This window comes from Tamandua tetradactyla, chromosome 13 (genome assembly GCF_023851605.1).
Source record: "Tamandua tetradactyla isolate mTamTet1 chromosome 13, mTamTet1.pri, whole genome shotgun sequence".
In the NCBI taxonomy this organism is placed as follows: domain Eukaryota; kingdom Metazoa; phylum Chordata; class Mammalia; order Pilosa; family Myrmecophagidae; genus Tamandua; species Tamandua tetradactyla.
The window spans coordinates 25307912-25334479 of record NC_135339.1 but is presented as its reverse complement, the minus strand read 5'-3'; the positions used below and the strand labels follow the sequence as shown (position 1 = coordinate 25334479).

General features: G+C 55.3%; 2 protein-coding genes across 2 annotated transcripts in view; one reads left to right on the top strand and one right to left on the bottom strand.

Annotated features, from left to right (window-relative positions):
* The window catches only part of CDH23 (cadherin related 23), a 431052-nt gene that overhangs the window by 330939 nt on the left and 73545 nt on the right, over positions 1 to 26568 (top strand). Inside the window, exons 29-37 of the mRNA XM_077125003.1 lie at positions 11167 to 11227; positions 12082 to 12230; positions 17308 to 17443; positions 18836 to 19224; positions 20093 to 20194; positions 20500 to 20502; positions 23824 to 23973; positions 24994 to 25122; positions 26127 to 26255. Coding sequence (XP_076981118.1) covers positions 11167 to 11227; positions 12082 to 12230; positions 17308 to 17443; positions 18836 to 19224; positions 20093 to 20194; positions 20500 to 20502; positions 23824 to 23973; positions 24994 to 25122; positions 26127 to 26255 — 1248 coding nt within the window. The remainder of the gene's footprint in view (positions 1 to 11166; positions 11228 to 12081; positions 12231 to 17307; positions 17444 to 18835; positions 19225 to 20092; positions 20195 to 20499; positions 20503 to 23823; positions 23974 to 24993; positions 25123 to 26126; positions 26256 to 26568) is intronic.
* Positions 2181 to 4347, bottom strand: C13H10orf105 (chromosome 13 C10orf105 homolog). The gene has a single exon (XM_077124379.1). The coding sequence runs from the start codon at positions 4343 to 4345 to the stop codon at positions 3956 to 3958; it is 390 nt and encodes a 129-aa protein (XP_076980494.1). The 5' UTR covers positions 4346 to 4347; the 3' UTR covers positions 2181 to 3955.

Below are 26568 nucleotides of genomic sequence, written 5' to 3'. Positions count from 1 at the left end.
AGCTCCTTTGCCCTGGGAGTAGGAACCAATGCCCTGAGCAAAGGGTGAAAGGGAAGGACCTGAAAACACAGGCTGGTGCCCTCACTCCCCTGCCCCTGTGGGCTGGGCATGAATCACTCCGCTCACCCAGCTACGGGGCTTCCAAACACAGCAGGTCTGGCTTCCCCAGGCTTGGGATGAGCCTAGAATGGGAGACTAGGGGAGTGTGCCCAGCAGTCCCCAGGGGCCCGGGGCAGGGAGCGGAGTCAGGAAAAGGGCTGGGAGCAGGGCACTGACTTCCAGAAGTGGGAAAAATCCAAAGGGCCACGGGGATTTGCAAGTCTGGCAGCTGGTGTCCCAAAGAAGGAAGGAGGAGGTTGTGTCCCTCTGGGCCCCAGTCAGATGTGTTTGAACTCCCCTGGGGACTTGGGGAGACCCTAGCTCAAAGCTTTGAGGCCCCACCTCTCCCCTGACCTAGTACCTGCCACACCTGCTCACCTGCGGGGCCAGCAGCCCTGCCAACCTGGGGGGTGCAGCTGGACCCTCGAGAGTCTCCTCGCCCCATCCCTGGTTTTCCTTCTCCTTCAGACCTCAGAGCCAAGTGCCCAGCAAGGCCTGCCAGTCAGGGACCTGGGTGGGTGACCCACCGCAGACAGAGCTCAGCCTGTGTGTCTTAGTGAGGCCCCGGGGGAAGCGAATGAGGAAGAGGTTAACAAGCAGGAAGGGGGGGTAAGAGCCCTTTGGGAGGAGGCCTGCCCCACTTTCTAAACACCAGAAAAACTTGGTTTCTATTTACACAGCACTATTCAAACTGAAGTCCCAGAGCCTGTGAGTAATATAGGGCCAGGATGATTCTCCCTATTTCCCAGGGGGAGGAATTCAGGAACTGATAACTTCCCCAAGGCCCTGTAAGTAAGATTCTTGCAAAGCTGGACCCACTGTGTGGTGTCAGGTTGACGTGGAAGGAAGTCACAGGGGGCCTCTCCAACAGGGCCTGCTTAAAGAGGACTCACCACTCTAGAGCCACACAAGCGGCAGAGAGGGCTCTGCATTTTGCGGGCTCCCTCGAGCACCTCTTCTGCCGTGAGCTTTGGAAGTGGGCACCCTCAGGCTGAGTCATCCCTCACTGGGTCAACAGAGGTCTCATGTTCTGTGTCCGCAGCAGGGGGTGCAAAGGGAGGGGTTGGACAACAGCTCACTCTGCGAGCTCCCAGGCTTGTAGGAAGAAGACATAGACCAGACCCCTGCTGCCAAGAGCAGAGTGACCCTGTCTTCCCTTGGAGAGGTGCAAGAAAGTGTGAGTGGTTCCAGGCAGGCGGTGGCTTGCAGCTGGAGGGCAACCAGGGAGACTGGGTAGTCCAGTTTGCCTGGAGTCTTGAGTCAAGATGGGAGAAGAAACTAGAAAGACCTACTGGAGCCAGCTGCCCGAGGATGCTCCACATGGAGCTAAGGTGCTGTGCCTTTGCCCAGTGAGTAGTAGGGAGCTAGTGAGGATGTCGGAGCTGGGGAGCAGCAAAGCCAGCACTTGCTCTTTGAGAAGACCTGGTTCCTGCACTATAGGTCATAGCAGGCGGGGGGTGGGCCAGAGTTGGCCCCACCCAGCTGACTCTCTGGGATAGGAAATGGGCAGCGCAGACCCCACTCTGACCAGCCTCCAAATTTGGGATCCAACCAAAGTGTTTAGTCCTAGTAAGGGAGGCGAGGTCTAGAATCTTGGATTCAGAAGAGCCCATCGTGGGTTAGGACCTGCCCCCTGCCAGGTAGCTGCTCGGTGAAGACATCACCAAAGCCACATGCAGTGCCTCATGGTCCAAGCCCACGGTCCCACAGCCTTCCTGGCAGGAAGGTCCCACTCTCCTTCCTGGGAGAGGCATGGGGCGGCTCTGGCGTGTTGGCCTTGGTGCCCAGTGAGCATCTCCGGTTGCTGGAAGCTCCCAGCCCCCTGCCGCTCTGACACGTGCCCCCCTTAGCCTCTGAAAGGAGCCTGTTAGCCCAGCTTCAGACTGCTTTGCAATTGACCCTGCCACGGGCAGCTCAACAGATGATGTTGAACGTCTCCCGCTTGCCCCTCCCCTTGGCGCCCAGGCATCTCCAGCATGGCCCCAGCCAGGAGCCAGGGACAGGAGGCTTCCAGAAATGCCCTCTGTGAGAGAAGCCCACTCATCTCCCAAGGGACTGCTGTGCCCTTCAGGCTGAGAGGCTTCCTTTCAGTTTTTCATTTATTCCTTTATTTAACCAACACTTTGGAGTGCTTACTAGAGGCCAGGCACTGGGGATAAGGTGGTGAGCACAAGCAAACCCAGGATTCTTCCCCCATGAAGCTTACCAGCACTGAACAAGAAATTAATTACAAGGGTGCCAAGTGTGAGAAAGCTGCAAGTTCCGCCAGGGAGGCACAGCAGGCCTGCAGTTTTTGGGGGCCTGACATAGTCTTGGGGTCCAGGAAGACTTCCTGAAGGAGGGCCCTGAAAGATGAGATATCCTTTTAAAGAGGAAAGAACAAGAATGCTCTTGGATACAGTGAGTAGGGCAAGTAAAGGGCCTGGGCCAGGAAAGAAGGGGACCCATGGAGAAACACAGTGACTGAGAGATAAGGCCAAGGAGAAGGTGGGGCAGGCTCAGACCGTGCAGGGCCTCGAGGATTTTGATGAAGATTTGGGGCTTCATCCCCAAGAGATTAGGGCAGGGAGGGGAAGGGAGGTGGGGAGGGGCGGCATGACCAGAGAGAAATCTTCTTCCCCCCTTCACCTGAAGATGGAGGGTTGGCCCCTGTTGCAAGGAGACCCCTGCTCTGAGCAGAGTGTGGGTGAGACACCCCCACACACACTTGGTGAAATCCAGGCTCCAGCTGAATTGGACACAGGCCAGCTAGAGAGTGTCCAGAGGAGAGAGCCAGGACAGATGAGTGTGTGGGGATGGTACTAGCTGGGTCACCAGGGAGAGGCTGTCTGTCACTCGGTCTGGGCCCTGCAGAAACTCAGAGCGAAGCCAACATCCTCAGTTTGTACAGGACATTCAAGGCAAGCCCAAAGGGTCTGTCCCATCCATTCAGAGTGTCCGGGGAGGACCCCGTGGTAGCTGGGGGCCATGCCACTGCTAGCCTCACTCAACTGCAGCAGAGCTAGCCCAGGCCCCTTGGCCATGCACGTGCCGGCAGGCCGCTGGCTGTGGGGCTGTGAACCCTCCTCCCCAGAGAAAGGCTGGAGCAAGTCCCCGTGTAAAGATCCAGCCCTGTGGTTCCCCACTTCCACAGCCGTCTCTGCCTCTGAACCCAAAGGGAGCATGCATCTCTCCAGGGAGTCAGGCTCAAACTGTGTGTGTGGTTAGGCGGGCAACCCAAGGACTCTAAGGCCGTGATCTTCCCAGGCCTTTCTAAAGCAGGGCTGCGTGGAAGAGAGAACCCCTCTCACATTGGAGTTGCAAGGTCCACCGTGAGGGTGCCTGGAGTTTCCATGGAATACCAGGCAGATGCTGGCAGGGACCAGGAAATCCAAAGAGCAGAGTTACTGAGTTCCCTTTACCTTGAGCACTGAGTTTGGCACAAGGGGCAGGAGAGTACCTTGCCTCCAGCACGACCTATTTCACTTGGCTGGAGGGAACCTTGGACCTTTCGGCAACTCACACTGGGAGCAGAGCTGGGCTCTGGCACTAGGGCCGGGAAGACTTCTGTTGGGAAGCAGGGAGCCGCCTCCAGCAGGCAGTTGGTGCCCAGTGGCCAGAAAGAGGTCCTGGGGAGGCCCAGGTTATACCCTTGCAGCCTTGGGCCAGGTGTTCAGATGGCTCCAGGAGCTCAACTCTTGGTCCAGGGGCCTTTAAGCAGGAAGAAGCTAGGGAATCTGCAGAGAGGAAGATACTTTTTCAAAGGCCATCTCTGGAAAAGGCCCTGGCAGTACACAGAGTGAGCGTGTGGCCCAGGTTGCCTGAGCTGCTCCCCTGAGATGCCAGGCCTGGTCCGAGGCAGGAACAGCTGCACCCATCACATCTTTGTGGATTCCATGCAGCCGCAGTTGTTGTGGTTATCGCCACCCTGCAGGGGGCGCCGTGGGGCAGCGGGCCGACTGCGCCGGAAGCTGTGCAGGGAGCGGCGCAGCGAGCCCAGGCGCTTCCAGAGGCGGAGCTGGGGCTCGCTGGGGCTCCCGGGGTGGTGAGGCATGCACTCGCGGCGGCTCGGGCCCAGCGCAGCAGGCTTGCAGAGGCTCACGAAGAGCAGACAGGTGGCCAGCAGGAGGAAGATGCAGGCCAGGGTGATGAGCACAGGGAGGAGATCACCTGCGCCTGCCCGGGTCTCCGGAGTGACGGGAGCTGTGAGATAGGCGAGGAGACTGGGGTCCGTGGAGCTGCTGAGGTTCGGGCGCTCTGTGCTCATGGCTCCTGCAATGGGAATGGGACAGAAACTTAGAGGTAGGGCAGGGGGAGGAGGAGAGACTGCAGGAGCGTGCATGGGAGCAGGGCACTTTTTAAGCTGATGACAGCCTCGTGGCCATGTTACAGGGTAGGACAGAGAGGTAGGGCAAGTCTGAGGTCACACAGCTGGTAAGTGATGGAGCTGAGTGGAGCTCCACGAAAGAAATGGAAGGGTGATGCCTTCCTGCACTTTTAATCAATTCTCATGAATTACAATAGAGTCCTAGGTCTGAGAACTTGGACTCCATCAATAGCTTGCTCTGTGACCAGGAGCAAGTCGTGGAATATAGATGCTGCACCTGGCAGGGGCCTTAGCAATTTTCTAACATCGAGGCTGCAACCTGAGGCCCACGGATGTGTTTGTTAGGCCCTTGCAATGTTGTTATGCATTTAAATTAATTGTGAATGTTTTGAAAAACGAAATCAAGAAATTTCACGTAAACATCTAGATGCCTGGCTTCCCTTGAAATGTCTACAATTTCTGCCCTGAGGCGACCCTGGGTATTTTGCCTGGCACTCAGCAGCTGGAGCTGACACAGGACCCTGACCCCTAGTTCACCGCCCTCTTCACACCTTATGCCACCTGCCCAGCCCCAGAGGGCATCCAGTGGCCCAGATGCAATCCATTCTACTCCCATGATAGATGAGCAAACTGAGGTCCAAATGTGCCCAAAGCCATGCTGTGAGCCAGTGGCCAAGCAAACGCCAGGCTCCAGTGTCCTGATTCTTGGCCCCATGGTCATTTCATTCCTCTGGTCCCCAGCCCTCTCTCTGAGCCCGCTGAGCTGTCCAAGGGGAGCATGTGGGCAAGGACCCCACAAAGAGAAACCGAGTTGGCAAGGAAGGGCTCTGATCCCCCAAAGGCTGGGGCCTTTTGTTATCATTTAAGATCATCCTGTTTGAAGGAACACGAAGATGGTCCCTATAGATGGAAAATCAGGCTGATTTTTTGATCAAATAAATCTGGGGCTGCAAATGCAAATGCTCACGAGACCTGACTAATAGATACAGCAGGGCTGAAGAGACCAGGCAGGTGGTGTGGCCTCTGCGTGAAGAGTGGGGGGCCTCGGCTCAGGCTGAGGGGGCCATTGGTCAGCTCTCCCACTTTGTCCAGAGAAGCCAGATATCTAGATCTCAAGGCAAATGCTCCTAATCTTTAAGTGTTGGCAACTAATTCAGATTTGCTCAAGGCAAGAAATAAAAGAAGATAAAAGGCACTACAGAGGCCAAATTGATTTCAAAAAATTCGAAATGAACCTAGAAGTATTTAAAGCACTATACCAGCCAAACAAAACACATCAACAGGCCAGTGGTGGGCTAGCATTTGCAGTTTTTTATTTTTACATACAGAAAACAGGAAATCCCAAAACGGGTCTACCAAAGAATTCATCATTTGATTCCCTCCTTCCCAACTTGCAGCTTAGTCTGACTCACAGTCAAGTTTCCAGCACCTACGTGCAGCGGGAAGCCCCACGTCAGGCCGAGGCTCTGCGTGGAGAGCCAGAGGGAACCCGTGTCATCAGGTAGTGGGGAGTGTCCACTCAGCACCCCAACTTCCTTCAGCCCTTGTCCCCAACCAAAGGCACTCACCAGCCACTGCAGGATCTAACGCCTCGCTTCCTCGCCCGGCCTCCTTCCTGCCTGCAGCCTCCCAGGGTTAGCAAACTGAGGGTGTCCAGAGCACCCGCCCCACCTCCCATCCAGCCCCTACCAGCACCCCTCCCACCATCCCAGACAGAAAATCATCCCTCCCAGCTCTGACTGGAAACTTTGATGCCCGTCTAGCTGCCCGGGGCCTCCGCCTTTCAGGCATCTGGCCTAGAGAGTTCTCTGTTGGGTAACCAGATGTGAGCCCACTCTTCCTTGAGTCTAAGCAGAGAGGACGGTCAAGGTATGCCCACCGGGAGAATGCTAGCCTTCGTCTCTCCTATCCCAGGGCAGTGCTTGGCTGGGAGTAAGAAAAGGGCTGTCTGAAATGGGCATCTGGACAGACGTTTCAATCCTGCATCTAATGTTATTTCAAGACCGTCAAAGGAATCTGGAGACCCCCATGAGACTAGCAAAGCAGGCCCAGCCATCAACCGTTTGGGATCTGCTATAATGAAAAGGTGAATGAGGCTGAAATGGGCATCTGGACAGCCAGCAAGGTCAGCAGATTCTGGGGAAAGGAGACCTTCTCCAGAACAAGGCTAGAAACGTCTTGAGAGTAGTGGAAGCTCTCTCCCATCTGACTAGAGCCCAGAGAACAGTGGACAGGCCCTGCCCTGGACAGGTCTCTGCAAGCTCAGTTTAGAACCTTCTTTCTTCCCTCAGAGCTCCACTGGGCAGGTCCTGCTGGGAGCAGATGGGACTGACCTCAGGGCTTGTCACTGCCCTCTTGCTGGGCCTTGCTTCCACTCTCTACAAAACCAGAGGGACTCCCCAGGCCTGTGCACACCCTCACACCCACCCCAGAGCACCCCTCAAGGGTCGGGCCCCCCACTTTCCTCACCAAGCTTCTCCTGCAGTCTTCCGAGCACTGATCGCAGATCAGAACCAGCCCTCAGCCATCAAGGACCCGGGGACAGTTCTTCTCAGCTGTCCCAGGGAAGCCCTAGGGGTGCCAGGCCTCACCTCGACCCCAACCCACCCTGGGATCCGCTGTGCCCTCGCCTCACGGTCAGCAAGGCTCGGCAGAGTGGGCCTTCTCCCCTCACTCTCCAGCTGGACCTGGCTTTGTCTGGAACAGTTTGGGTTCTACCCTGGAGGAGGGGACAGCCAAGAGGGTAGAGATGACAACTGGGCTGCAAAGAGGGAGGGGAGCTGTCCAGAGAAGTCTGGGCACGCCAGCCTTCCCACAGCCTCCCGCGGCCGTCTCCTTGGAGCCCTCCGGAGGGGCAGGAGGCTCTGGGGCTGGAGGGGGAGGGGGTTGCTGCCTCTCGGGCCCCCTGGCTCTCACCTTCCCCCGCTGGAAGTCTGAATGGTACAGTCGGTGGCGGCCGGCGGGTCGCTATTCAGTGCCTGCCAGCTCCAGGTTACCGGGGAGCAGCGAGAGGGAGCAGGCAGAGAGGCCGCCCCTGAGGTCCCTCCTGCAGCGTTCCTGGGCTCTTCTCCTTCCAAGCTCCTTTCTCAGCTTCCAAAAAAAGCACCTTCTCTTCGGAGGTGTCTGGCTGAAGAAATGAGGAGTGAGGGGCGTTTTCAAAAGTCAGTGAGATCGAAGGGCGGAAAGCTCAGGCTGGAGGGGCAGTCTCAGCAGTGTCGCTTGCTGTTTGGATGGACCAACAGAGACCCTCCAGGCGCTGCCCCCCCCCCCCCCCCCCCCCCCGCACACACACACACTTTCCCCTCCCCCAGCCTCCTTTCTTCCCGGAAACCAGAGCTTCCCTGGCAACCAGCTGCCTGCTTAGGCGCTTGGGTCTCATGTAGCGTCCCACCAGAGACCCCCAGTCTCCCAGAAACAAACGCAGGGGCAGTTGTGAGCCTGGAACCCACCGTATTTTTTTTTTTTTGAGTCCTAGTTTAAAGCATCTAGCAATGCCCCCCTGCCCTGAGCCTTCAACCTCAAAATCTACACTCTCTACGGCAAAGTGGATGAGACCGTCCCATCCCATTGACTGTCAAAGCTGGAGGAGAAAAGCCCTGCAGGAGCTGACATGTACAGTGCAGATGAGGCGCCCCCAGGGGCAACTGACATACTCCCCATGACCCAAGGGACATCTCACTTTTCAGCTGATGGCGAGGGATGGAGCAACAGCGACCTCCTGCCGCTACAAACCCTGACCAGCACATGATGTAACAGAAATTTCCCCAGGAGATCCCATAACCCAGGCCCTCTTTCCACAAGCATGCCCTCTGAGATCCCATCTCCTATGGCGGGGAAGGGGCCAAGAAGGCTAGGGGAGGAAGGCAGGCTTCTGGGAGGACCTGGCACCAGGAGGCAAACCTTCCAGGGAGGGAAACCTCAAGGAAATCCCGCCATGGGTAGAGACACCCAAGGACATCCTCTTGACAGCTCTGCCTTCTCCCCTTTCCTGATCACTTCCAAATCAGGACTACTTCTCTCCCACTAGTCCCCTCCACATTCTAGCTCTTCTAGTTGAATTCATAAGACTTCTTGGAGTAGGGAGCCCCACCAAGGAAAACCAGCCATCCCAGCTTTAGTAGAAATTGAGGCTCTTCCAGGAGAAGGTGATATAATTCAGTTACACCTATCCCTGTACCAGCACCAGAAAAGATGCTTTGCAGAGATAATTTCTAATCTTCCCATCAACGCTGAAGGGTTGGTTATCACTGTTCCCATTCTTTAGATGAAGAAACTATTGCTCCAGGAGGTTAAATTACTTATCCATGGTCACATAGTAAGTGACAAAGCCAGAATTGAAACTTGGGTCTGTCTGACCCAGGCCCCTTGTTCCTTTCACTCCACCATACTTGCCCTCCTCCCCACCCTCATGCTTCTCAAAATCCTTGGACACCACTTTCCAAAGTCTCTGGATACCCATAGAATCAACCAGGCCAACACCTGCTTCCAGGACCATTGATTCCAGCCTCCACCTTGTCATTGCCATGCTCTGTATTCCCAGAGGCTCCCTCTTCCCCAAAGGGAAAAGGCCTTTGCTTCTTATTGAGGCCTTTTCTACTGGCCCCACCCCATCCATCTGCTCTATCCCAGTATGAGCCCTTCACTCCAGACAGAATAGGGTCCTGGTCACTCACTCAGCCCCCCTCAGCAGCATCTCTGTTTGCTCACACTGTCCCCAGCTGGAATATTTTTTCCCAACCCTTTCCTCTAATCCAGGTCCTACCCTGGGTTTGGAAGGTTTCTCCTCTGGAAACCTTTGGCCAATCCAATCTTGATGGCCTCTGCTTTCTTGATCTTTGCAAGCAGGAACCGTCTTTATCTGCTCTGGCTCCCTATGGTGCCCAGCCCAGCACTGTGCACATGGTAGACTTGACTGACTTTGTCCAGTGGATAGACGGGAAAACCTGCACTAGGGTTTCTGGTGGCAAGAAAGAATAATGCAGTTCAAATGAACCTGGGCAAAATGGAAATTGTACTAGAGCAACACTGGAATACCGCATAGTATCTAAGGAAATTTCAAGCAGGGGGAAGATGGAGGTACAGAGCTTTCAGAATAACTGGGATCAGGTGCCCAAATACTCCAGTGCCCTGTCTTACGTGTCTTTCATCTTTGATTGCTCAATGCCAGCTCCATTGCCTCTAACTAGAGATCTGCTACTTCAGCCACTCAAGTATTCCTTCAACAAATATTTTTGAGCATCTTCCATGTTCCAGGATCACTGTTCTAGGTACCTGGGATACAGCAGTGAACAAAGCCCTTTATTTCAGGAGAGGGATGAGAAATCAACAAAGATACAGTATATTCAAAGGTGATAGGAGGTAAGGAAGTCAGGGTCCTGGAGTGGGGCTGAGATTTCATAGGGCAGTCAGAGAAGAACTTCTGGGTATATGACATTTGGGCCGATGAAGGAAAGAGGGTGTGAGCATGCAAGTGTCTGGAAGACTATTTTGCCAGGCAGAAGAAACAGTGAAGGCAAATGTCCCGAGGCTGGCATACACTTGGCGTTCAAGAAATAACCAGGAGACCAGTGTGGCTAGGACAAAGGCAGCAAGCGGGGAGTGGTAGAACATGAGAATAGAGATGTCGGGGTGCAATATGCTGTTGATACACTCCCCTCTTCACTCTCTCTGGTCTAAGAGCAAAAATCTCAGAGAAGGCTGTGATTGGCCCAGCTTTAACCAGGGTCCCACCCCTGGACCAATCACCTCTGGCCATGGTTGTGTGGTCAGGGAGAACCTGGCAGCTCTAGCACGTACCACAAGGTGAATGTAAGAGAAGGAGGGAAAAGGAGGTGTCCTTCCAGAAGAAGGAGTATGGGGACAAGGCATTACTGAGAAATTCACCACAAAGAGTTGGGAGCAGCAGTTGTAGTCCTGTGAGAGTTTCCCCAGCTCTGCAGTCCTGGGCTTCTTTCCATACCATTTTGCAGGGATATCCTCTACTTGTTTCAGGTATTTAGTGGAAGAGTAGAACTTGGCTGCACAGGACTTAACCCTGGGGCCAGCTGTGGCTCTGTCAGTAGCCTCAAGGCTAGACTCCTTGTGCAAAGGGCTAAGTGCAGGTAGTGTCTCCCCAAATCCCACTGGGAGACCATACATGAGCCTGAGGTACAGCAAAGCAAGTCAGTGGTCATCTGACACTGGACTGTCACATGTGTGATTGAATGTGGAGTCATCACTGGAAGGTGGAGCACTGGACTTCCACAAAGTGACTGTTGCAGAATGCAGTGCCCAGCTGGCACCCAATGTGGCCAGAATGGCTTCAGACCAAAGAAGTGTTGGCAAGAAGCAGCCATGCAATCCAGCCCCTCTAGATGAGGCCCCTGAGAGCTAAAAGAGTGGTAGAGAATTGTGGATGTATCGGACAACCTATACAAACCTAGGTCCAAAGAGCTACAGTGCCACCCATCACCTACCTTCTCCCACACCCTCCCCAAGAACCTGGAGGAAGATCTAGAGAGCAGAGCCAGCAGGCGCCCTCCCCCAACCCCCACCCCAGGACAGGGCAGCTTGGAGCCATCCACAGTGAGTTGCCCTTGGGGGGCATGAGAAAGACAGACATGCTCCCCCTCCTCCCCCACCCCCTCAGCGTCTGTGGGAAACCATGCATTTTGGTAGAACTGGGTGGGGACTGGTATAGAGGGCAATAAAGAGGCTCCACCGACTACTCTCCCTGCTGGGTGGAATTCAAGAAGTGACCCTGGTTTCCCATTCTCCCTCAGCTGAAAGCCACGGATGCAGACGAGGGCGAGTTTGGGCGTGTGTGGTACCGCATCCTCCATGGTGAGTGGGGCTGCCGTAGGGTGGGGAGGGTGGCCCTCCTGCCCCTGGGGTGCCAGAGCTTCTCCAGACTGCCAAGGGCTTGGGCGGTGAGGCTAAGGCAGGCTCTGGCTCTGTACACACAGGACAGGGCCGGAAGGTGGAAATAGGGAAATGTCCATTAGGTTTGCATTCTTTGCACCAAGTGGGATGTTACGAAAGGGCACTGCACTTGATTGCTATGCTCCCAAAGTCCCACAGGAGTCACCAAAGTCATCGGTCTGCGAAAAGGCCATGGAGGCCAGCACAGCCACCCCCCCAGACACTGAATCTCATTGATCCACACTGAACCTATCACTATGGCCAGAGAATAAAATGCGCTGGCCCCTGGAATCAGGGTAAAGTCATACCTACACAAGCCCTATGGACTGTAAGTCAAGGAAGGTGGATCCCCAAAAGACAATCAGGGTGCTATTATCACAAGATGGAGAATGGATGCCAACCTGACCCAAAGATGGCCACTACATCCTTTTTCATCCTGGTTCCTCTTTTTTTTTAGCGCCTTGGGTCCCTCTAAATTATTTTTTTAAGCCTCACCCCATCCACACCTGTGGGGTGGGGGTGGAGAAGCGTGTCTAGGGGGACTTTCAGAGCTTCCCACATGGAAGAAGACAAGGTGAGCTTCTGTCTTCTCCAAACGCTGCCAAGCCAGGGTAGCACAAGGCAGAACCCTCCTTGCCATTGAGGGCTTCAGCCAAGTGCCTGAGACCTCTGGACCAGGTAAACATTCTGGAGGTTCTGGGCCCTCTCGTTTCCCCCATTCCACAAGCATCCTGCTCCTGGGCAGCACACATCCTCCTCATCTCTCTCTCCGCCAGGTAACCATGACAACAACTTCCGGATCCATGTCAGCAATGGGCTTCTGATGCGAGGGCCTCGGCCCCTGGACCGGGAGCGGAACTCATCCCATGTGCTGGTGGTTGAGGCTTACAACCACGACCTGGGCCCCATGCGGAGCTCGGTCAGGGTGAGGCTGGGGGCGGGGCCGGGGCGGGCTGGGGTGGCAGGTGGCAGGTTGGCAGACTTGCATTCCTCATTCAGCAGCTTGACCAAGGGCACAGATAGGCCAGAGGTGGCCACCACTGGTTTAGGCACCAGATAACATCTGGAGCCAGGAGTAGGGCAGGGAGGACCACAAGTTCAGCCCAGCCTGGGATCTCAGACGTGTCATTTGGCTCTGAGCCTCAGTTTCTCCAGATGTGGAAGGGGGACGAGGAGACCAAGCTATTTGCCCTTAAGAACAGAAGAGGTGCCCTCACCATACTAATCCCTTAAGTCCAAAGCTCTCTAAGATGGACCAAGGAAATCTCATATATAGTATATTAGAGATGGAGGTGTTACCAGCCCCATTTTACAGACAAGGAAACTGAGGCACAGAGAAGTTGCTAGTAATTAAACTAAGACTTACGTGGTTCTCCTGAGTCCAAGCTCAGTGCTCTTTCCATTGAAAATGTCCTAAAATATTCCAGCTGCTCCCAGCTGCCCATAAAATGTATTCTTTTCATCTCAGGCCTCACCCCAGTGCAGCTAAAATGAAGTCAATCTTTAAGGACCCAAATGCCCTTTAAAAAACGTGCACGCAAGTACTCTTACTGGCCGGGCTGGTTTATGCACAGCTTCCTGCCCAGCAACAGGGGGATGACTGAGATGAATGAGACACTTCTCAAGGCAATCCCCACCCTGCCCCCACTGCACGCTCAGCAGCTCAGAGACCCTTCCCTTCCACCGTGGGAACTGAGTCAGCCCCCAGAGGTCATGAGTGGGAGGGAGCTTGGAAGAGTCAGGGCTGCAAACAAGCAGGGACTTTTACCCGGCACTGAATGGAACAGAATCAGCCCCTCTTATCAGCTCCATCTCCACCCCGCTATTTCCCTAGGCTGGAAACAATGAACAGAAGCCTACCTGGCTATCACCCAGGGGCAGGTCGGGGAGTGGGTGACTCAGCCCTTGGCCCTTCTGCTGATGCCCCAGCAGCCTTGCCCCACAGAGAGATGGGCCCTGCTGGGGCCCTGGGGGAGAAACCCGGATGCTGCCAGCTGCCCCATTGGCTGAGAGCTGCCAGGCGGAGACTGCCTAGGGGTACAACCCCCTGGGTTTTTACACCTTACAGTAGCTTGGACCATTCCAGGGCCCTGGTGACTGGCTGTGCCCCTGGCAGATCCACGCAGATTTCCTACCCCTGTGGGACCGTGATTCGCTTATTCACACACCGCCCAATACACACACACCAGACCTACCCCTTGTGGCACGGGCTTCAGGCCACAGAGTGACTGACGTCAGCATTGCCTGGGGTTGGGTCCCTGGACTTCAGTGCCTACCCACGGGCCTCCGTGTGGCCTCCTCACACCCCTGCGGCAGAGAAGACCCAGCGCCACCTCCTTCCCAGGAGCCTGTGTGTAGCTCTCCCAGGGCTGCACCTTGCGCTTTATTAATCCCAAACCCTTTAAAAAAAAATGACGTTGCTGTGACCTGGGATACTGTGTAGAACAGATCAAAGCCGGGCTGCTCTGGTCTCTGCAGGGGTGTGGGACCCCAAATCCCATCTGCTTAGCTCCCCGTCCCTTGTTCCTCTTCCCCTGTGCCCTGCGGAATGAGAAACCCTCACATGGTACCCATAGTGCTTGACTTTTCCCAGCCCTTCATGTGTTTTAACTCATTTAATCTCCTCACTAGCCTTGGGAGGTTGACATGCTGTCACACACCCATTTTATAAATGGCCCCTGGGGCAGCAGCGTCATGTCCCTTGGAGTTCACAGCCCCCACACCCCTGGGATCCAGGACTGCCAGGGCCCTTCCTGGAGACAGTGTGGAGCCTCCAGCTTGATGCCTGCAGCCCTTTTCCCAGAAGCATTAGAGATGCCCTCGGTGGACCGTCCGCATTCTCCAGTGCCTACATCAGAGACCTGGAACAGCGGGGCCAAGGACCACAGAGCCAGAAGGAAGCATTCCTCGTAGAGCCTGGTGCCTTGGCATGCACACCACACACACATGCAGACGTACACACACGTGTGTGTGCACACACCTCCTCTCCCAGCCCCGCTCTGAGCCCCCTGGACAGGGAGCCCAGCAGCTCACTCCCTGCTCAGCAAGAACCTGACAGGCCTGTGTGTTTCCTGTGCATCTGGGTCTCTCAGGTTTGAAAACCACACACATCTTGCCTCCTACCTCTGCTACTGAAAGCAAGGCCGAAACTAGCAAGAGGATGGTGGCAAGTAGCCAGACTCACGGAGGACTGGCCAATCTGAGGCTGCATTCCGCCCCCGTGCTCTTTTTAAACTTGCCGTAGTTGTGGGTCCAGTTTTTACCCCGTGACCCTTGGAGCCAAGGCTATTTGGAGAAGCAGACTGGGGAGGGGAAGGCTCACAGTGTTGAAAGATGGATGACTCTTTTCTGTTTACAGAAAGAGACTTCCCGAAATTCTTCCATGCAAATTCCCCACCGCACCCACCACACCCAAGACCTCCCCAGCCAAATTCGTGGTGAAGCCAAACTCAGAAAGTTCCTGCCTGTGAACAGCTGGGCCCTGGGGTGGGCACTTCAGTTTGCATAGTGGACTCTGGGCATCCGGAAACGAAAATTCTGTTGGCATGGCTGAGCTGGGGCGGGGGAGGAGACCCCGAGAACAGGGATGTGGAGAAAGCTTTGCTCCCAAATGCCTCTCCTCCACACCAGCTCTGCCACCTCAGCCCGCCCCTGGGCACTCCACTCTTCAGGCCTCCATTTTCTACTTAGACAAATCAGAGCCTCTGCATTCCTCTCTGGCTCATTCCCCAGTTAAGCCCTGAGGAGAAGCCAGGCCCAGGCCCAGATCAGTGGCAGAAGCCTCTGGGGCCTGCGCCAGCACTATTACCCCAGGGGAAACCTGTGTCAAGCATCACTGCCCCTACCCCCCTTTGCTGGCAAGTTCCCTTGGGCCCTGGCTCTGTTGCACTCCGAGAAAGGAGCCTCTCCCGTTCCGGGGCCAGCCCCGTCCCCGGCAGGCAGCCAGGTAGGCTTGGTGGATTAGGAAGCGGGTCACCTCCCTCTCATCCCAGGCGGCTCGGTTACTGGAAGACCCGGGGCAGGTCCCTTCCTCTCCGGGCTTCTGTCCCTTATCTGTAAAAGAGGAAGGAGCCCTGGGCCTCTGCACAGCTCCTGGAGCCCCAACAGTCAACGGCCTGAATCCTGTGAGGCGTCCCCTTCCCCACTCTGCTGGGTCTGCTGGGCACAGCCTGACCCCGCCAAACCTCAGCCAGACCCTCCCCGCGCCCCGGGCCCACCTCCCCGGAGGGGGCGAGCAGAAGGATTGCTACCAGACAAAGGCGGTGGATTCTTTTGCCCTGATGCGCTCCAGTGCCCAATTCCTGAGACATGGGGGTTTCAAAGGGAGAAAAGGTTTATTACTAGATGCGTAGCAGGAAATCAGATGGCCGATCAGCCCAACATCTGTCCCCTCGAACTGTAGTAATTCTGATAGTTTTATAGCATCAAATGGTGGGCAGGTTTTAGGATGATCAGCACCATGTCCCCAGATGACATAATTAAGGTGATCTAATTACTGAGCATGCGCAGATTGGTGACCTGCTTAGTCACAGAACCTTTGTGAGAATGGTGGTGTTAATATGATGGTGGATGATTTTTCATATTCTACTGAGGTGTAGGTGGATTGTAGGTTCAAGTATAAGCGTCCGTGTGTGTCGGGTGGGCCCATTTTGGTTAGACTCCATCTCAGTCATCAAGATGACTTTGAATTTGGGGTGGGTCAAAATTCTGGGCTGACCCAGGACCCTTCGTGAATAAACATTAGGGGCTGTCTTTAGAGATGACACATCTCTGAAGTTGAAAAACTGAAAGAATGGATACAAGTGAAGTTTCATCACAAGGTTTTTACAGTCACAGAGACAGAAGATAAGGGCTATATAATCATGATCAGGGATCAAGGCAGTTGGATTACAATTCAGAGCTTTCAGGTATTTCCCTCTGTCTACCCCAATCCACCAGGAAGCCAAAAGGAATATCTATATAATGACTCAGTGATCGAAATCATCCCTTAAATCCTAATTTATCAATTACAGGATGGTTACAGGAGGCGTACAGCCCTCCGTAAGCATCTTCAAACTTTATTTTTGTGACGCAAGACATACAAGTCCATTAAAGAGATTAGAACGTACAGATAATCAAGGGAGAAAATTCCACAGTTCCGAAACAGCCACTCTCTTAATTGGATCCCCAGAAGCAAACCCTGAAGCAAGGCTCCGTGTGAAGGTGATTTGGTAGGAAGTGTCCTCAGGAAAAGCGGGAGGAGGGCTTTGACTCAGGCACACAGGGGAGCTCTGGAGAGAGGCCCCTTGGCTGCCCCAGGCAGAGGTGAGCAAGCTGGAGTGTTTGAGCTCCACGCCTCTGAGTCATTGGCCAAGGGATGCCTCCAGGGGCCTGAATTCCCAGGCACTTCCAGCTGTCCGGGTGTGCAGGTTTCTGCAGCCTGCAGGGGCGCCGAGAGGGACAGCCTCCGCCGAGAGCCACTGGTGCTGGCTGCCACTGTGAGAGCATAAGGGGTGTGAGGGATGCATGCAGTCGTAAAGAGGCCTGAGTGTCTCCTGCTGCAACCATCATCAGTATTGTAGGTATAGTCTCCCAGATATAACTTGATAGTTAAATAGGGTCACTAAACTTTTTTCAGATCCTGGCTCCTTTTGTTTTTACAGCAATCCTAGGAGTGACGTAGAGAATGGATTACTGTCATAGTTAAATGACTGTTTCCTAGCAGAGGAGCTGATGCTTGGAAAGGATAACTCATTCGTCACAGGTTACCAGGGGGCTAGTGACAGAGTCAAAAGTAAGATGAGATTCATTCCTCAGTAAATGATGTCTGACCACCTGCCATGTGCCAGGTACTGGGCAGGGCGCCGGGGACACAGCGGCCAGCGGGTCAGGGACAGCACCGGCCCTCCAGCCCACAGCCGGCCCAGGAGAGCGGGAACCACACAAGCAGGTCCTCCCCGGGCCGGAAGTCCTGGGCGTCGGGGTCTCCGCTGGCTCCCTGACCTTCGGCCCGGCCTGTGCAGGTGATCACATACGTGGAGGACGTCAATGACGAGGCACCGGTGTTCACGCGGCAGCAGTACAGCCGCCTGGGGCTCCGGGAGACCGCCGGCATTGGCACATCAGTCGTCGTCGTGCGAGCCACGGACCGAGACACTGGTGAGGCCGGCAGAGCTCCAGGGAGCCCCGTTCCGCAGGGTGATGCCCTCTCTCATCCAGTCCACTCGGGCCGGGTCCCGCCACCTGCGGGTCCCTCACTCAGCCACATGAAGGCCAGGATGGGGGCTCCTGGGACGGTCTTGGTTCCGTCCCACCAGGGGCCCAGGCCCCCTCTGGATAGAGAGACGGGAGGGCACAACCTTGGGACGTCCACATGTGTCATCCCAGGACCCAGCGGCTCCCCACCGGCCTCTGGCTCAGGGTTGGTCAGGGCTGGGAGAAGCAGAGGGCCACCTGTCAGAACAAGGCAGGCTGCACACAGGCTGGCGAGGGGCAGTTTCCTTCCCGTTCTACAGGGGGACCCCTGCCAAGGGCCCCAGCCCCAGACTTGGCTGCGAACATAGGAGAGACATGCCCAGGTCACTATGACCTCTCCATAGGGTCTGGGCCAGGCCAGGGATGTGCCCAGAGAGGGGCTCCTTCGGGGGGTCTTCCCCTACCCCCTCCCTAACCCCCCCAGGCTGACCTGCTCCTGGTTTCCCCACCACCTGCCCTTCCTTCCTGCCAGCTTCCCTGGCAACCCCAAACCCCACCTTCCAGAGCATCCCCTACCCACCTGAGGGTGGAAAGAGAACTATTTCTGAGAATCCCCAGGTGAATTGCTCTCTCAAATGGCCCATTTATAAAGTTCAAGCCACATGCATTCCCACGCCCTGTAGTTCATCTTTTCTGGGTCAGGGATCCCTTTGAGAAACTAGTGAAAGCCATGGATGTCCTCCCTGGGAAAATGCACATCCATCCAGAGTCTTGCAAATGATTCCAAGGAAGTCTTGGATTTCCTGAATGGTTTTATGATCACCCCCTTCCCGCCCCTCCCCCTGAGGTCTGTGGACTCCAGGCTAAGAAAGCCCAGCTCTAGCTCCTGCATGAACAGGATCTTCCAAGGCACCGTGATTTTGTGTGGAGGAAGTGGGGAGAGTGGGAAGGTACCCCCACCCTTGGGACTCTGCAGCTTGTGGAACCAGATGCATGCTTGGCCACCTCTGTGGGTGCTTCCCGTCTAACATTTTCTAGATCAAAACCCCAACTAAAGGAGATCCCGAATTTCTCCACCCTCTGTCCAGACATCCCAGGGAGGTACTCGAGCTCCAAACTTGATAGAACCAACCCTTGTGTTACAGCTCTTATGGCAAGGTCCAGCCCCAAGAGCCTGCTGCCCACCCAGATCTTAACCCCACCCCCTGCCCCCTCTCTTGGACGATCCAGCCCACAGAAGGACAGTGCATGCTGAATAGGTCAGCCACATGCCCCTCCCCTGGGTGTGGGCAGTTGGGAAGACACAGGGTAGCCCCTGCGGCCACCTGGGACTGCACAGTCTCTGTCCTCCTGCAGGGGATGGTGGCCTGGTGAACTACCGCATCCTGTCGGGCGCTGAGGGAAAGTTTGAGATTGATGAGAGCACAGGACTCATCATCACAGTGGATCACCTGGACTATGAGACCAAGACCAGCTACCTGATGAACGTGTCTGCCACCGACCAGGCTCCTCCCTTCAACCAGGGCTTCTGCAGCGTCTACATCACTCTGCTCAATGAGCTGGATGAGGCTGTGCAGTTCTCCAATGCCTCCTATGAGGCCACCATCTTGGAGAACCTGGCACTGGGCACCGAGATTGTGCGGGTCCAGGCCTACTCCATTGACAACCTCAACCAGATCACCTACCACTTTGATGCCTACACCAGTGCCCAGGCCAAAGCCCTCTTCAAGATAGATGCCATCACGGTGAGGGGGCACAGCAAGGGCAGGGAGCACAATTCCTTTAAGCTTAGCCAACATTTTTGAAGCTCCTTCTCCACATGCAAGACTCTACTCTGTTATAAAGTGTACTGGAGATAAACATCCTGAAATACACCCCTTTTAATGTTTAACACTAGGATAAAGTTCTAGACCACGGCAACCTGATGATATCCTGGTTACTAGACAAGGAAAACTATGCAAGTCTTCGTGTTTCCCTTTTTACCTTAGCTGTTAGGAAGCGCAGATGTAAAATTTTGTGTTTCATTGCAATAGCTATTCTTAGCTAGATTTTTAGCACACTACCATCCCTAGCTACTGTCTGGCTCTTTCTCCTGCATCTTTGCTTTACTATGCCTTTTATTGTAATCCCTTTCAAGTCCCTTGGAAATAAGCAAGATGTTAGTATGATGTGTTAGGCCTTGCCCTGGGGGATATTGAAAACACAAAGATGAACAAGACCCTCCCCAGCCCTCAAAGAATTCTCAAGCTAGGAGTGGAAGTGGGAATAATTAAGGATGCAAATCAAAACACCGCAAGAAGATGTAAAAAGAGGTTTAACAAAGGTGTAATAGAGCATTTCTGGGACCTGAATAAAGGGCTGGAGAAGCCAGAAGCCTGCATGGAAGAGGTAGCATCCGAGTGGGATTTGAGAAAAAAGTAGGATTTCAACCAAAAGACATTCGTAGGGAAGTTATGCTGAGCTAAAAGAGAGACAAGGAAGTGGGAAAGAGGGAAGGATCTTCATGGATTAGCCAGGAATCTGGTTTGGCTGGAGCTTGGACGGCTCGGGGCCAGGGAGGGTCTGCCTGGTGGGGACGGTGTTGTCACTCTCTCATCTGGTCCTTCCCTGCAGGGTGTGATCACAGTCAAGGGCCTGGTGGACCGGGAGAAGGGTGACTTCTATACCTTGACAGTGGTGGCAGATGACGGTGGCCCCAAGGTGGACTCCACTGTGGTGAGTGGGTCCCCGTGTGAAAACCCCAGAACACCCCCAAACCCACATCTTCACCAGCCACCCAACCCGTGGGCCAGGCAATGGGCAAGGGTCTCAGAAGCCCAGGGTCTGCACTGCAGCTGGCCATGCCACCCCTGCCCAGGCAGCCTGGACTAGGGACGGGGCCTCTGACAGGTGGGGTGAGGGGTGGCATCCTCAACAGACCACAGCTTGGAGCAGGGGCTGGAAGAACTGCAGGACAGCTAACCATCTGCATCTTTGCTTTTTCTCACCGTTGTGCTCCGCCGGCCGTCTCTCCCTAACAGAAGGTGAGTAGCCTATGGACTGGTTATCCCCGTGTCTGTTGGCTATAACCAGTGCCGGCTTGGGCCCTGGCTTGTCAGGGGACCTGCCATCCCCCTGTAGAGAGGACACATGGTCTTTCAGACATTCCCCAATCCATCCACTCTTGTGTCCTAAGTCCAGGCTCTTCTTGGGCACTTTCCCTGGGTCCAGCCCTGCCCTTTGTCCTGCCCAGCCCTCCATGGGGACCTGGGATGGGGGTAGGGGGTGTGTTTTAAAGGAGTAGATGGAACATGCAATGGAAGGAGCACCGAGGCCCTGCCCCAGCTCTGCTCCTCTCTGGCTGTGTGACGCAGGCAAGCTGTTTAACCTCTCTCTGCTTCCCTTTCCTCGTTTCCAAAATGAGAATCACCCCAGCAACCCTGCCTGCCCCAGAGAAAGATTATGGATAGAAAAGTCCTTTGCAGATGAATCCCTGGAGAAGGGTGTAATCAGAGAAGCCTTCTCACCCACCGTCTGAGTGTCACATCTGTAAAGGGGATGCCTCCCTCTCTTGGGGTCTGGTGTAAGGACCTTGTAAGAGAAAAGGATGTGTAAAGTGGGGTGCACCATCCCAGGACCTGGAGGAGTGCTTGGGGGAGGGCAGCTGTGAGCACGGTGTGACTCCCTGCCCTCAAGGCCTCGGGGGCCCAGCTGCTACAGAGGGGCCAATAAAAGCAGATGATTAATGTTGGGGGCACTTGAGGAAGGGGCACTGCTGAGGGCCCTGGTGTCAGACAAGCTTCCTAGGAACAGAGCAGGGCCTAGTCTGCAGCACAGGAAGGTGGGGAGACACAAGCAGGAGGCCTCCGAGCTGGGAGTTGAGATGCAGGGGAGGCCACCCAAGAGGGCCCATGTGTGTGGAGGGAGGGGAGTCCTTGGGCACCTGCCATCAGGCCGGACACCCTCCGTAGACCACCTGAGTGTCCATGTGAGACATCAGCCTCATCATCAGCCTTGGTCACAGCCATAGTTTTGCCCCCAACTGAGTCCCTTTCACATTAGCCTTTCAGAGAGGCCAGCCTGATGTCCAGACTAAGGGCCCAATTCAGCCTCGTGGGGACCTTGGCCCCACGGCCCCGTGGCGTGCCTGGCTCCGTGGTCCTGGTACAGCCTGCTCCTATCCAGAAGCACAGACCCCATCCCCCAGAGATCCATGGACCCTACACAGCTCTTCTCGGCCCTGGGGTCCCAGAGGGCAGCCGATGAGCAGGACCCTCAGGCAGTGGGCAGGGGCTGATATTCTGTAACTCCCAACCAAGGAGCCCAGGACTAGCCTGTCCCGCAGCTGCCCTTCCCAGCTGGAAGGTCTGGTGCTCAGAGAGGTCCAGCAGGGCCCTTATTCATCAGTAATAATGGCCCAGGGCCGCTCACCGCTCGGTTGTCATGCAAAGTGGGAGTGGTGAGGCCGTTGAGCCCAATAAGCAGCAGAGATGGCCGGGTGCTCCTCCGGAGGCTGCTGAAGCCCCCACCCCACCCCACCCCACCCCAGGGACCAGGGAGCCATTTCCTCTGTGGGTTGGCGGGGACCCTTCAGAGCGCACCCCGGTGCTCGGCCCCTATATTTCCGGTCACCTCACCCTGTTCCAGGAAGAAAGATCCACCCCGCACCCAAGGCTTCCTCTCCCAGGCTCCCAGGGGCCACTGCCCCAGATACACCAGCCTGGTGAGCCCCAAACCTGTTTAAGGTGCTAGGGTGGAGACAGGCCAAGAGCCTTTTAAAGGTGGCATCATTTCCCCCGAGAGGCCGGAACCCCGAAACCACAGCTCATCTACTGCTGACTCCTCCCCACCCGCAGCCCCTGCAGCCCTGGAGGGGGAAGGAGCAGACCAGATGGGGCAGGCCTGGGGGCTCAGGGAACACCCTCGGGCCTTAGGAGAAGGGAGATTTGGACCTGGACACAGACCCATACCTAATTCCCCCAAATCTTGGCACCTGTGTTCCCTTCTTGCCCACTGAGGCTGACACCCCCAACTGGGAGATCTGACTATCCCCTCGTCTCCACCTCACAACCATCGTCATCATCAGGGTAGTAACCGTGGAAGGAGGACCTGCTGTGTGCCAGGCGCGGGGCCGGGTTCCAACGTAGGACAGGAAGCTAGAATCAGGCACAGCTCCTGCCTTCAAAAGCGTGAGAAACACTAAGGGAAAGATTCTGATCAAATGATCACACCAACACGTGTGCCACACACATGATCTAGTTGAGGAAATCTAGTAAGACATGATCTAGTTGGGGAAATCAAAGAGGGCTTCCCTGAGGAAGTGACTCAAGCTATGATCCACAGATTGTATAGGAGTTAGTGCAGCAAAGAGGGAAGAGTATTTGAGGCAGGGGGAACGGCATGTTTGGAGGTCTTCTGGTGAGAGGAAGGTGAGTCCAACAAGGCCTCAACTGGAGAAAAGGAGTTTGGGAGGAACCAGATCACAGGGACTTGTCTATTTCCACCCTAAAAGCAGTGCTGAAGGCATTAGTAGTCCTGTTTCACAAGGGAGCAGACTGGGGCTCAAGGACTTCATGGAAAACTCCCTGACCAAAATTCCTGAGGAGTGGGCAGAGCCTTGGGGAGTAAGCTCAGGAATGTCTGCTGGGCAGACAGGGGACAGGGACTGCCAACATGCAGACTCCTTTTTGTTTGCTCCCTGATTCCTCCCAGGGTCCCAGCATGCTAGGTTCTCTTTTTCCTATTTTTCCTCCAATGAAATGGGAAATCAGAGAGGCTGCGTATCTTTCCCTCCAGTCGCACAGCCAGTGAGTGATGGCGTTGACCCCGTTGCAAAGCCTGGACTCCTTCCACTGCGGTTCTGATAGTTGCCTAATGGTGCAGGGAGCACAGCTAGACCTGAGAAGAATAAAACCAGTTACATGAAATTTTCTTTTATTTTTACTAATTTCTGGATAGTTTCACGTAAAAATCTAGATTGCTAGTTTCTCTTGCAAAAGTAAGGAGCCATGCCAGTACTAAGCCAGTAATCCCCCTATGGACTTGGAGCGGAGTAGATCCCGTCCTCGTCTTCGTTAGCTTTCCTGCTCTCCCCAGCTCCACCACCCCCTACAGTCTCCCCTCCTGATCCTCCCCCTTGCCCTCCAGACCCCCCAGCGTGTATACGTGTGGTCTTCTTTAGTGTTGCTGCTAAGGAAATGAGCTAAGGGCCTCCCTGAAGTCCCGGATTGGCCTAGGTCAGCTCTGAAATCTTGCCATCATTCCAGAACCAACTGGAGGTCTGGTCCCCCGGACCCACCGGCTGCTGAAGGGGGAAGGTGGGGGCAGGGGGAAGGAGGAAGTTCTCTGACCTCATTCCCCGGCAGGTCTCCATTACTGTGCTGGACGAGAACGACAACAGCCCTCGGTTCGACTTCAGCTCTGACGCAGCGGTCAGTGTGCCCGAGGACTGCCCTGTGGGCCAGCGCGTGGCCAGCGTCAAGGCCCGGGACCCCGATGCTGGCAGCAACGGGCAGGTGGGCACCAAATGCAAGAGCACTTAGCTTCCCTGTCACTGGGAGGGGCGTCATCTAGGCCATGCTCCTGTCCCCAAGCAAGAAGAGGAGGCTCAGCCGGGCTCTGCTCCTCTCCCTGAGCAGGACCGCCCCATACTCACAGGTCCCTTCTGAGGTCAGGGCCAAGAGGCAGAGCTAATTCATAGAGCAGTGTGGGCTACTGGCCCTGCCCGAGTCGAGTGGACACAGCACAGGTCAGCCATAGCTTGGTTTCACCGGGAAGGTCAGAGCAGGGAGAGCTAAGCCTCCCTTATTTGCAGGCCATGCAGCACCTCACACAGCCAGAACCTGTGACAACAGATTCCTCTGCCCTCCTGCTTCCCAGCGCCCCAGCCCCAGGGCAGGAAACCCTACCATGGCGCCAGGATTGGGCAGCCCAGGGCACGGAATGGCATGGTGGGGTATAGCCACTTCCAGCCCCTGATCTGCTCTATGAACTGGGTGTTCTATACATAGTTATATTTGAGGAGAAGACTTCCACTGGTTTAAAAATGGCTTGTATACCTCTGGGGCTAGAAGTCTGTGGATTCAAATCTTCATTCTCTTTGCCACTTAAAGCTGTGTGACCTTGGCCGGTTGCTTCATGTTTCTGAGCCTCCTGCCTATGAACTGAAAATAACAGTTCCTTTTTGGCAGGGTTGTGGGAAGAGTCACATACAATTCATGCATCACCACACATGTGCCGGGCTCAGACAGGAGCTCGGTCATCGTTAGAACTTTCCCTTCCTACCTTGTGCATGTGCAGGCGATTTCATATGCACCAGCTCTCCTGGCTGTTAGGCCACTATGCTGACGTCCCCAGGCCCAGGAATTTGCGTCTGGGGGTCTGCCACCCCCTTCTGTGGGACAGAAACTGCTTCTGCATAGAACACTCTACTTTCACACGCCCTAGCCAAGGGGAGGACCCAGGTGGGCAGGGGAAGACCAGCACAGCCTCTTGGCCTGACCTGGCACCTCTCCTCCCCACTGTCACCCCCCCAGGTGGTCTTCTCCCTGGCCTCAGGCAACATCGCGGGGGCCTTTGAGATCCTCACCACCAACGACTCCATCGGTGAAGTGTTTGTGGCCAGGCACCTGGACAGAGAAGAGCTGGACCACTACATCCTCAAGGTGGGTGGTGGCCCCCTGGGGCTGAGAGGTGGCCGGCCCAGTCCCTCGGCCAGTCACTGCTGACCATGCAGGAAGGTGCTGGGCCCATCAGCACACCCCGGTGGTCAGCTTCCCTGCTATCACCAAGTAACCTGGGGACAGGACTGAAAGCAGGAGGGAGGCCAGCCTGGAAGAGGGGGATCTCTGAACTCTGAGCAAGAAGCAGCTACCCCTGCTGCAGTAAGAACCAGGAGAGAAAGCCTGACTGAGCTAACAGAGTCCCGGCTCCTCTACAAGCTCAGCGTGGCCTTGGCCAGAATATTTACCCAGCCTGGACTTCAGTTTCCCCACCTATACCATGGGCAGGAGAGCCCCTCCCTGGCCTGCATCTGCCAAAGTGAGAAATAAATGCAGGTGTAAGAAATCCCAAAGGTCACCGTTATTGCCAAGTTGCTATGGCTGGCATGTACTCTGGGGGTTAGGGACTCAGCAATGGCACTTCTGGATGGAGCGGAGCTGGAGCACCAGTGGCTGCTCCATGAGTGTCTGGGAAGCATGAAGGCTCACAGGGACAGGCTCAGGCTATGGTTAGGGCACAGGCTTATTGCTGAAAAGATTATTCGAGGCTGTTTCCCTCTCTGCCATAAATCAGATCTGAGTAGCTCTGAGTGCATGGGGTAGAGGCCTTTGAAGCCAAAGACGGGGACCTTGGGTCAGGTCACGGGCCCAAGGTCATGTTCAGGGGCTGGCAGAGCCCAGATCATAGTGATGGGTGGGATCAGGAGGTCAAGACTCGTCATACTGGAATCGGGAGGCCAAGTCAGACAAAGGTTCGGCAAGGATTGTTTGCCACACGGGGCAGCAGGTGAAAGCCTCAGGGAGAGTCCAGAGCTGGCAGGGATGGGTCAGCACGTCTCTCTCCAAATCCTCCCCACTGTGCAGACGGCCCCTTTCCTACTCCTAATTCCCACAGCCCACCCCTAGCACCCTCTAGCCCTGACCTCAGTCATGCTTCTTCCCTGAAGGTTGTGGCTTCGGACCGTGGCACCCCTCCACGCAGGAAAGACCACCTCCTGCAGGTGACAGTCCTGGACGTCAACGACAACCCTCCGGTGATTGAGAGCCCCTTTGGGTACAACGTCAGCGTGAACGAGGTGAGGGCAGACCCCACTGCCTGGACAGTTGGCCATTTGGGACAGTCAGTGGACCCGAGCCAACCCTGAAGCAGCTGTCCATGTGTCTGCTCACCCTGAGGTCTCACCGGTCTCAGGATGGGGACTGGACGTACTCATTCATTATTACACCCTCTGTGCCTGGCCTGGGTCTTGGAATGGGATGCATTTTTGTGGTAGGAGAGGAGAGGAAAAGAAGAAAGTTGCCTTTTGTCAGAACGGAAACTGAGGTTTACCCTTGGCTTGCTGCAGGGGAAAAAAAAAATGTAGTTATTATTCAGCCCTGAGATTGGAG

Coding starts and splice junctions, on each gene's coding strand:
- C13H10orf105 (XM_077124379.1), bottom strand. CDS start 4,345: ATGAGCACAGAGCGCCCGAACCTCAGCAGCTCCACGGACCCCAGTCTC.